Below are 11,997 nucleotides of genomic sequence, written 5' to 3'. Positions count from 1 at the left end.
GTTAATACCTGTATATGGCTTTCCCAGCCATGTTTTCTCTCACCTTACTTCATACCATACTAACCTTGTCCACCCTTTTTCTCCTGTTCCCCAGGCCGGCGGACTTTTCCACGGATACGCCGCCCCCAAGGGAACTTGTTCACTCTGGTTCCTTCACGGCGCTCACTCAATGGTAGTGAGGAGAGCCTGGGCAGCTGGCAGCTGGTCGATGCCCAGGGCCGGCTCCGACCCCAGGAGCGGTCCGTAGCCCATAAGTGTAAGTCTTGACCCCATCTTATCCAAATGCATTAATGTAACCCACCTACATTTACTCCAATTTACCTACCAGTTTATTTCAGTCGAAATATTCTCCCCAGCTTTTATATCTAATAAGAATCTTTTGAATAATGAATCCATAGCATACATTAAGTTTAGTAGTGGTAGGAAACTAAATAAAGACATGGATAGAATCTTTTGGGAGCTAAGCTATGACCTGCACACACAAAACCAACACCCAGCAATATAAACAAACATCGGTTACATATTCAGAAAGGCACTAATTAATATTTTAAACATTAAGCATAGTAAATGTTTATCTGAGTGTATGTTGGCTTTATGAAAATTGCTGAGTGGCCATGGCTGGCCTAATCATAACCATCACTGAGTGTGATATGTTCACTCTACATCAGTGGTGTGTTGTCCTTACCTTATACTGTCTGTAAAATGCCAGACTGCACCTTTTGTACTTCATGTTTATTTGTGGCAAAACATGACCTAACACTTCTGTGTTTTGTTTCTTAGCACCCAGTGCTCCTGTTACATGGAGGCAGGGAAAGCTGCTGGGACAGGGAGCGTTTGGGAGGGTCTACCTGTGCTACGATGTGGACACAGGGAGGGAACTGGCTGCCAAGCAGGTCCAGTTTGATCCTGGCAGTCCTGAGACCAGTAAGGTGAGATGCCTCTTTTAAAAGGAGTCGTGCTTAAGTGTTGCCATGGACTACCTGCCTGGTTTCTGTCACTCCTCATGAGTTCATCCTATGCTCTTGTTTTTGCCATCTTCACTATTGCTAATATTCTTTGAAGTAGACCTGTTCTTACAGCAGTTTGACCTGCTGTTAATTGATTTTGTTACTGTCTTAATGTAGTGCTTAAAGTAAGACTTTTCCATGTGAAGAAAACTTCACCCCTTAGCCTAATCTGAAGTACAGGATATACAGTTTTGCCATCATGCTCACTGCATAGTTTACATACTGTCAAAGATGCAATCCGTAATTTTTTTAATTTTGAAAATGACACATTTTGATACCTTTTCCCACTGCCATTTTCATAGCAACAGCCATTCAGTGTATTAGCACTCTGTGATTGGTACTCTGTGTGCTAAATTTCATTAGTGTCAGAGGGGTCTGCCATTTCTTTCAATAATTCAAATTTATTATCGCCCAAATAGAAAATACAAAGCTAAGCATTACCTCTTCCTCCTTCTTCTTTCTCCTCTTCCTCCTCCAGCTGCTCCCATTAGGGGTCGCCACAGCGGATCATCTATTTTCATCTCTTCCTGTCCTCGGCATCTTCCATGGTCATGCTAGCCACCTGCATGTCCTCTCTCGTCACATCCATAAACCTCCTCTTTGGCCTTCCTCTTTTCCTCTTCCCTGGCAATGCCATATTCAGCATCCTTCTCCCAATATACCCAGCATCTCTCCTCCGCACATGTCCAAGCCATCTCAATCTAGCCTCTCTTGCTTTGCCTCCAAACTGTCCAACCTGAGCTGTCCCTCTAATATAGTTGTTTCTAATCCTGTCCTTTTTCATCACTCCCAACTAAAATTTTAGCATCTTCAACTCTGCCGCCTCCAGCTTTGCCTTCTAAGCTGGTCTCATTACTAACTTGTAAACCTTCCCTTTAGCTCTTGCTGGTACCCTTCTGTCACAAATCACTCCTGATACTCTTCTTCACCCACTCCACCCTGCCTGCACTGTCTTCTTCACCTGTCCTCTGCATTCCCCATTATTTTGAATAGTTGACCCCAAGTATTTAAACTCATCCACCTTCGCCACCTCTACTCCTGGCATCCTCACCATTCCACTGTCCTCCCTCTCATTCACACATATATATATATTCCGTCTTGCTCCTACTGACTTTCATTCCTCTTCTCTCCAGTGCATACCTCCACCTCCTCAAACTGTTCCCTATGCTCACTACAGTTCACAATGTCATCCATGAACAACATAGTCCACGGAGACTCCACCCTGATCTCATCCGTCAACTGTCCATCACCATTGCAAACAAGAAGGGCTCAGGGCCAATCCTTGATGCAATCCCACCTCCACCTTGAACCCATCTGTCACTCCTACCACACACCTCACCACTGTCAAACTGCCCTCATACATATCTTGCACCACTCCTACATACTTCTCTGCCACTCCCAACTTCCTCATACAATACCACACCTCCTGTCTTGGCACCCTGTCATATGCTTTCCCTAAATCCACAGAAAAACACAGTTTAACTCCTTCTGACCTTCTCTATACTTCTCCATCAACATTCTCAGAGCAAATGTCTGTAGTACTCTTTCGTGGCATGAAACCATACTGCTGCTCGCTAGTCATCACCTCTCCTCTTAACCTAGCTTCTATTACTCTTTCTCATATCTTCATGCTGTGGCTGCTCAACTTTATACCTCTGTGGTTGCTACAGTTCTGCACATCACCCTTATTCTTGAAAATCAGTACCAGTACACTTCTTCTCCACTCCTCAGGCATCCTTTCACTTTTCAAGATTGTGTTAAACAATCAAGTTAAAACTCCACTGTGATCTCCCCTAAACATCTCCATGCCTCCACAGGTATGTCATCTGAACCAACCACTTTTCCACTCTTCATCCTCTTCATAGCTGCCCTCACTTCCTCCTTGCTAATCCACAGCACTTCCTGATTCACTATTCCCACATCATCCAACCTGCTCTCGTTTTCTTCATTCATCAGCCCCTCAAAGTACTCCTTTCACCTTATCAGCACACTCTCCTCGCTTGTCAGCACATTTCCATCGCTATCCTTCATCACCCAAACTGCTGCCCATCCTTCCCAGCTCAGTCCCTGTCTAGCCAATAGATACAAGGCCTTTTCTCCTTCCTTAGTCGCTAACCTCTCATACTACTCACCATACGCCTTTTCCTTTGCCTTCGCCACCTCTCTTTTCGACTTATGCCGCATCTCCTTGTACTTCTGTGTACTTTATTGATCTCTGACTATCCCACTTCTTCTTCGCCAACCTCTTCCTCCGTATACTTTATTGTACTTCCTCATTCCACCACCAAGTCTCCTTGTCTTCCTTCCTCTGTCCAGATGACACACCAAGTACCTTCCTAGCTGTCTCCCTCACTATTTCTGCAGTGGGTTCCCAGCCATCCAGCAACTCTTCACTATCACCTGGTGCCTGTCTTAACTCCTCCCTGAACTCCACACAACAGTCTTCCTACTTCAACTTCTACCATTTGACCCTTGGATCTGCCTTTATTCTCTTCCTCTTCTTGATCTCCAAAGTCATCCTACATACCACTATCTGATGCTGCCTAGCTATGTTCTCCCCTGTCACCACCTTGAAGTCTCCAATCTCCTCCAGATCGCACTGCTGCATACGATATAGTCCACCTGTGTGAACCTTCATCCAATCTTTTACGTCACAATGCTTTCCTCCTTTTTCTTGAAATATGTATTCATCACAGCCTTTTCAATCCTTTTGCAAAATCCATTCCTCTCCTTGACACCATACCTACCCATCACCTCCTCATCACCTCTGTTTCCTTCATCAACATGCCCATTTAAGTCCACTCTAATCACGAGTCTTTGTTCCTTGGGTACACTCTCCACCACTTCATCCAACTCACTCCAGAATTCTTCTTTCTTTTCCATCTCACACACAACTTGCGGAGCATATGCACTGATAACATTCATCATCACACCTTCAATTTCCAGCTTCATACTCATCACTCTGTCCCACACTGTCTTCACCTCCAACACACTCTTGACATACTCTTCCTTCAGAATTATTTCTCCTCCCATCCGTAGAAGAGTTTGAACCCTCCTCCGATGCTCCTAACCTTACTCCCCTTCCACCTGGTCTCTTGCACACACAGTATATCTACCTTCCTTCTCTCTGACATATCAGCAAGGTCTCTCCCTTTACCAGTCATAGTGCCAACATTCAAAGTTCCAACTCTCACCTCCACACTCCTACCCTTCCTCCTCTCCCACTGCCTCTGGACATGCCTTCCCCCTCTCCTTCGCTCAACAATACCATAGTTTTCACGGGCACCCTGCTGGCCAACAGTACTGGTAGCGATCATTGGTAACCCGGGCCTCGACCGATCCAGCATGGAAATCTGATGTATGAGCCGCATATTTGATTCGACAAAGGTTTTATGCCAGATGCCCTTCCTGACGCAACCCTCTCCATTTATCCAGGCTTGGGACCGGCATTAAGAATGCACTGGCTTGTGCATCCTCAGTGGCTGAGTTCAGCTTAGCTAAGCATGATGTGACATTTAAGTAATAAATGTTTGGTGGCCTGATATTTTGCTCAATATTGTCGATCAGTCTAATTTCTCCAAAATATGCGAACTGCGGCTGGATTATATTTTGGTTTTACACCAAAATCTGAGACCTTCAAAAATTGGGACCTGGACTTTAACATTTTCTGCGCATTCAAGATTACATTTATTTAAAGAATTGAACTCTGGGATTTCTGGTATGGAAATGAACATTTGTGACCACCAGATGATGCCAACTTCACCAAAAACTGAAGAAATGAAGGATAACCACTTTAATAATATGTTAATGTAAAATGTCAATTAGTTTTCTGGTATTGCAAAGTTGAATAATTTGTGGGTTTGTCAATCTGGCCCCATTTTATAAAAATCTGCTGTATTTGTCAAATGTATTGTGTGTGTGTGTGTGTGTGTGTGTGTGTGTGTGTGTGTGTGTGTGTGTGTGTGTGTGTGTACTGGATTAAAGAATAAAACTGCTTAAACTCAGCTCTTTTTAATAAGGTTAACTGAGGTCAGGGCTCAAGTCACATATTTCCAATTGATCACTGACAATGAATTACAATCACTGAAAAATGAAACGCTTCTCTTGAAGAATAAATTAACTGAAGAAGAGGACAACATCTGAAGGGACACCCCCTAGCCCACCCCTATCCCACAGTTTAATGTCTTTTCCTGTCTGCCACTGAGAAAACATGCACTGTCACTTCCTGTATCTGTGTTGACTGTTGTTGGAGTGGAGGCGGGGGTGATAGGGGCGGGAAGACGGGGTTAGCATTGATTTGGCCTCCAATCACCCCTCAAAGCCCTCTCCCCCCACCTCCTCTGTCTCCTCTCCTCTCTCCCCAGCCTGTAGCGGATGTGAATCGGTTGTTGTTTCTATCCTTTAAGCAAGCTTTTGTGTCTGAGCTTTGGGACCACTTTGTGTCTCTCCCCTCCCCTTTTCCATCGCTCTCTCTTTAGTCTTCTCGCTGTCTCTCTCTTCCTCTCTCTCTAGGTCTTTTCCTTTTGCCCTGTGACATGACCTCTGTGGCCATATCCTCTGAGGTAAACACAGGAGCGGATTTTGAGGAACTTAACAGTTGGGTGTCATGATATCCCGTTTTTGGGTCCCACTTTGAGCCAGAGGCTCCCTCAGAATGTTCCTGCAGCCATTTGTCACTGCTGTTATTGTGTATATGGTTATGGGTTTTTGTTGTTTTTTTTTTTTAGCAAGGAGAATCCATCTTAAGCCTGTGGGGCTCTGTTATATACCCTCCAAAAAAAAAAAAAAAAAACCACCATCTTCACTCACAAATGTAAACTGCTAATCCAAGAAGTGACCTTCTGTTTGACATACCAGTCATCCTTTTCCTTTCCAAGCTGTGTGGATTTTCTTTAGATATTTGTGGCCTTAACTCCCAGTATCTTGATTTGTGTCTGCAGGAAGTGAGTGCTTTGGAATGTGAAATACAGCTGCTAAAGAATCTCCATCATGAGCGCATCGTTCAGTATTACGGCTGCCTGAGGGACCACAACGAGAAGACCCTCACCATCTTCATGGAGTACATGCCGGGGGTGAGTCCAAGCTGAGTTCAAATATCAAGACCCAGTTTAACACTTGGATTTTTCTCAGATGCCAAGCAAAGCCAGGCCTCCTAAGATATTCCATTAGGAAAAAAACACACACATGTCCAAGTCTTTGTCTATATGGCTGTCATACTGACAGCCATATAGAAACAGATCTTCAACTTTTTTATTGCTCATATAACTGCTTAATGTGGAACATAACTTATGGCAGCTCAAGCTAGTGTTCATCATTTCTGGCTACAATGAAATGTGATTGAATTTACTCTGCCTCTACATGACTTTCCAAATTACTGGGTTTCTTGTATAACCAAAGCATGCATACATACTTGATTTTAGTGCAGTACTGTGGTCCTCACAGGTGCCTTGTTTTGGCAGGGCTTCCACACTAACGTGCTTCCTTTCTCTTAGGGTTCAGTCAAAGACCAGCTGAAGGCCTACGGAGCGCTGACAGAAAATGTGACCCGGAAGTATACCAGACAGATCCTGGAGGGCATGTCATATCTACACAGCAACATGATCGTTCACAGGGATATCAAAGGTAGCTCCATGTACAACACCAAACGTGCAAGGCCTTAATACACTGGTACAACCAGTTAATACGTTGTTAAGGTGCTGCATAAACATGCCCATATACTAGATAAATGTTTAGACTGAGGCTTGATATATAGGTGTTTGTGTTTCACGGCACGCGGAAGGTGATTGGTTGGATGTAGTATTTACATGTTCTCTGACTATTTTTGGGCTCAGGTGCCAACATTCTGCGGGACTCGGTGGGCAATGTCAAGCTGGGAGATTTTGGCGCCAGTAAGAGGCTTCAGACCATCTGCATGTCTGGCACTGGCATCCGATCTGTGACTGGCACTCCCTACTGGATGAGCCCAGAGGTGATCAGTGGAGAGGGCTACGGCAGGAAGGCTGACGTCTGGTAAGACTTAAGCCTTCATTATGCCAATTTAAAATTGCAATGTATTTTGACTTGTGGGTTGCTCACATGAAGCAAACAGGACGTGGGTAGCACGCATAAAGTCGAGCCTTTAAGTGAAGAAATCAGAGGAAGTGAGGAAATGTCTGAAGTAATACGCCTATTGTAGGCAGACTGCAGAAAGAGAATCTAGCTTCGCCATGAAAGAAAAATTAGTGGGTCTCCATTATGTGTTCACTGTTGAGAATATGGCACTCTCAATAAATATCTTAACAGGAATATGTCGTTCATCAGTGTGTTAATACATGTTTCTTTTCATAATCTCTTCATAGTATGTGGACAGGTTGTGTAGTATATTGTGGCAAGGTTTTCTGCCCCTGAGAAATGTGTTGGAAGAAACATGACTGATATGCAGTCAGGTTGTCCTGAATTACAGGGTGTTTCATATAACAATGAACATTTACATGCCTTGAAATAAGGTCCGTGGTAAAATCGCCACTGTCCTCTTACGACAAGATTATTGTGGGTAGTTTCCCAAACCACCAGGATTTGTCATTTTGTCCTTGTAAGAAGGTTCATTCTTTGAATAAGTTCCCTGCTTTTAAGATTCTTGGCTGGATGACGGTAATTTGAAAGAGGGAATGCAGCCTATGAAAGAGAAGGGCAGCTTTACCAAGGATGGAAAATGCTACTTTTAACCCAGTCCCTTGAAGAAAATTACAACAAAAACATGCAGAGCCTAGCAGCAGGATGAACCCACCTGCTGGCGAAGAATTCCCCTGTGTGGTCTAAATGGGTAGTGACCCATCAGGAGAGGGAAGTGGATTGGCCAGAGGCCATCCAGACAGCATGTACCAGAGGCTGGAATGTTCTGAGCTCCCACTCCCCCCCATGGAGCTGGCCAGGAGCTTCAGTTGTGGGTAAAGCTCTACAGGAGTGCTTTTAAAGCCCAAATCCTAATGCGGGATTTATACTATTACGTCGTGGCAATTTATACCCGAGCGTTTACCCATTACGTCCTTGCGGCCCCCCCTTACGTCCACTTACGTCCACCGCAAGGGCCTGACGTGTGCCTCCCCGAAATCCTAGACGCACGTCGAGGCGACGTAGCCCGAGCGCAGCAGCATTGGTTGTGATTGGTCCACTAACCACATCCGCTGGAGGCTGCTTTTCCGGTTTCTGCTCGAGAAACACCGCCATTTTTAAACGTCTTCGAGTCAGCTGGTTGGTTTTGTAGCACATTGTTTGAGTTGTATTCAGTGTAGAGTTATCTTCTGCATTTGTAGCACATTCTTTCATTCAGCTATCAAGTCGATAGAATCCAGAGTGTAGAATGAACAACTTGGAAGAGCGTCTGGCGGAGGAAGTTCGCAAGCACGCGAACCTATACGAGGTGTCCGCGAGAAATTATAAGGACCATCAGATGTCCACCAACTTGTGGGAGCAGATCTCTCGGAACACTGGATTGTCGGTCGATGAATGCAAGCTGAAGTGGAAGAATCTGAGGGACCGGTTCGCACGTGTGAAAAAATCAATGGCGACAAGCAGCGGTGATGCAGGCGGCAAGAAAGTCCCTCTAATTTACCATATGCTCTCCTGGATGGGACCGCATATCAAACACTTGGCCACCTCATCGAATTTTTAATTGCATTGAATTGCATCTCGACACATAAACCTCACGCAGAACCATCACGGTCTCATGACGGCGTCCAAGCAACGGCGTGGTTCTTACGTGGCCATTACGTGATCACCACAGACGACCATAAAACAAGCTTAAGTCCCCCTGTCTTTCTGTGTTTAGAAGTAAGAAGGCCCACGGTGGCCTGAAATAGCAAAGTTAATTGTCAACAATTTGGGAAGGAAATAAGGCAAACGTTTCCATCCAAACATTCTGCAGGAACTGGGGCTGAGTACACAGTTCCTGCTTGTAGTGAGCCTAAAGTGAGGATTCATTAGTTATGGCATTTCTTCAACTGCTTCAGAAAGTCAAATACAGATTGAACAAGTGTGATGGGTTTTATAGTTGCTGAAGCAAAACTAATGATGTCTGTTTTTGTGTGGTGCAGGAGCCTTGGCTGCACAGTGGTGGAGATGTTGACGGAGAAGCCTCCCTGGGCTGAATACGAGGCCATGGCAGCCATATTTAAGATCGCCACCCAGCCCACCAACCCCCCGCTTCCCTTGTATGTCTCTGACCACACACGCGACTTCATTCGCTGCATCTTTGTGGAGGCCAAACACAGACCAAGCGCTGAGGAGCTCCTCAGACATCCCTTCTCCCAGATCCTGTGCTGAGTGCGCCCAGGGTCTATGATCCTAAACCGTGGTATGGCTCCATGTTGTTGGTAAAATGCAGACTCCTTAGGAAGCTGTATGGCCCTACGTCTCAAAAAAGCAGAGCCCACTGAACCATGGAGCAGGCTGTCTAGACAAGTCTTTACCTTGAACCTATCCAGTCTGTGCAGACTCTTCACAGTTTTCATTTGCAGTTTTACAGACCAGATCTGTTATTACTATTGACAGTCTCAGTCAGTGTGTGTTGCCTTCACAACCTACCACAGTATATGCCCTCACAGGATTCACCACCAGAGGGCAGTAAAATACACATCATCAAGTTGCTTAAGGTTTGGTGATCTTTGTGTGAACCTGGCCCCCACCCACCCACACACACACACACACACACACACACACACACACCGACATATTCATACACACTTTTAAACAGTGCACTCCAAAGTTACTTACATACAGAGGTCATGTGCCAAATGTTTCTTCTAAACATGCTTAAGTAGCCAGCTACTGTGTTTACATTTCCTCAGCTGGCTGCTAGGAGACATCCTTGTAGACCTGAAGTATTTGACATGACTCTCACACATTTAGCAGGGCAGTTTCTTAAAACTCCAGCCGACCCACAGCAGAACTGTTGCCCCCATGGCGTGGCTGGCGTGCACGAATGTGTCCGCTACACAACAAACACGGTTAATCAGAACCGATTCTGCCTTTTGTGCCTTTATTGACATTGCTGATATCCATCCTCAAGTTTCTCTCTGCCAAAGATCCCTTTTTCGGATCTTTTGTGAATAACCCGGCCCACAGCCTCATGCTACATTTACAGCAGCGTGTCCGATTCTTCTACCGACCTACCTTCTTCTGCAGAGTACCTCAGCAGCAAATGTGTTCTCATCATAGAATGTGCCAAAGAGAATTGACTACAGGATTTTAAGTCCAGTGTTGCCTCAGTTTTTTACTTCCAGTTGCAAAACAAAACCCAGAGGCCTTGATTTAAAAGACATTGCATTTACCTGACAGTATGTATCATTCATGTGTGTCCGTGCCAAACATCCCTGCCCAAGAGGTGTTTGGTTGAAGATCTGTATTAGTTAGATGCACTTTTATGTAAAATGAATGTTGTTGGTTTTGTCCTCCTTACCAAATTTCTTTTATTTTACTTTCATGTGAAAATTCTTTCACTTTTATTTATATCCCTGTGTCAGTTCAGTTTGATTTTATAAGCAAATATATATTTAAAATTATATTTTTTATATACAGACCATGTCCAATCTAATGATACTTTTGGGACATGTTGTTAAAAGTGATTAATTGAAAGCAACTGGTTTTGCAGAGAATACAAAATTGGGGTTTATGAGTGAAAAAATTGGGTGGAAAACGATTTCTGGCTGCCTAGTCCTCGTTCCAGTGCCAGAAACGATCCCAAATTCTGAGCTCTTCATTTGAATTATTTGACTGCGTGACAGATACCTTACCCATTGAAAACTTTACATCAATTGGCAATACCGCATAGTTAAACTTCACAGACTTCTCCAAGCTCTTGTGGATGACACAGTTATTATTGTTGAAGGCGGAGATTACCTAGGTAATGGCTGGAAAACTGAAAAAAAATTGGATATACAGATGATTGCTTTTATGTGAAGAGCATTTAATCATTGAGATGTCAGTGTTCTCTAACTGGTGTGTGCTTGTAAGAGAGAGAGAGCGAGAAAAAGAGGAACAAAAGAGAAAAAGAGGAGCAGGATTGGACCCAGTGCTAGATGCTAGAGTCCGCCTCCACCCAGCCAGACGACTTTGTTTAGCTCAGGGTTCACAGGACCAGTACTGAATGATTGTCTGTACAAAGGCCACTCTGAGCAAACACCTTGCTTAGGGCTCAACTCTTAACGCATCATTCTCACATGGTCACTATTGGCTAAAGGCAGCTAAAACCAGTTCAGCATCATGAGAAAAGTGGTCATAGCTCTTTGGGAACCCTGGGATAAGTAAATGAATATGTGCTAGTTGTTTATACACAACTATATATATATAAAATTTGTGTGTATGTAAATTTGATTCTGTATCATGACAGGACTTGCAGTGCAAAGTCTAGTGTATCAAAATTATTTTACAGCAAGAAGAGTATGTTAAAAGACAGTGTTTTATATATATATATAATATATATATATATAAAATAATGTTTTCTTTCAAAAAACAAATAAATGTTTATGTTCTCTTGTATCTATGTGGTTTTTGTTGACTTATGTGAATGTGGAGGAGGAGGAAAGCTCTGCAAGGCGTCCATCTTGGTTTCAGGCCCGTCTTGTCTGGGTATCAGAGCTGCTCGCTGCCCCGCGCTCCACAAGTCCAGTCAATAAAAAGACTCAATAGAAAGAGCCCATTGTTGGAAGTAAGGAGCTGCCCCCCCCCGGCCGTTTGTCTCCCAGCCCCTCCTCCGTCCCTTCACTGAGACAGAAACAGGAGGGAAAGATCTGTACCAATATATGTGTGGATGTGACAGGGTGAAGCCTGATGCGGAAAAAGGGTCTAATTTTCCAGTTGATGTGTGTCAAAGAAAGATGACATATAGGCTTTTAACACTAGAATGACCGGGATTTCCCTCCTACCTAAAACGACCATGCACGGTCAAAATGACTGCCGGTTTTTAAACTATATTCTGTCAAGATAAATACCCAGTTGAGACATTAATGCATTG

General features: G+C 44.1%; 1 protein-coding gene across 1 annotated transcript in view; it reads left to right on the top strand.

The window, feature by feature from the left end:
- Window positions 1-11,522, top strand: part of map3k3 (mitogen-activated protein kinase kinase kinase 3) — a 48,450-nt gene extending 36,928 nt beyond the window's left edge. The window contains exons 12-17 of the mRNA XM_056287763.1: window positions 95-256; window positions 781-929; window positions 5,948-6,079; window positions 6,500-6,629; window positions 6,839-7,016; window positions 9,080-11,522. Coding sequence (XP_056143738.1) covers window positions 95-256; window positions 781-929; window positions 5,948-6,079; window positions 6,500-6,629; window positions 6,839-7,016; window positions 9,080-9,308 — 980 coding nt within the window. The 3' untranslated portion in view covers window positions 9,309-11,522. The remainder of the gene's footprint in view (window positions 1-94; window positions 257-780; window positions 930-5,947; window positions 6,080-6,499; window positions 6,630-6,838; window positions 7,017-9,079) is intronic.
- Window positions 11,523-11,997: the final 475 nt, after the last annotated feature.

This window comes from Lampris incognitus, chromosome 10, assembly GCF_029633865.1.
Source record: "Lampris incognitus isolate fLamInc1 chromosome 10, fLamInc1.hap2, whole genome shotgun sequence".
In the NCBI taxonomy this organism is placed as follows: Eukaryota; Metazoa; Chordata; class Actinopteri; order Lampriformes; family Lampridae; genus Lampris; species Lampris incognitus.
Note: the sequence above shows the minus strand (reverse complement) of the source record. Positions and strands in the feature narration are given on the sequence as shown.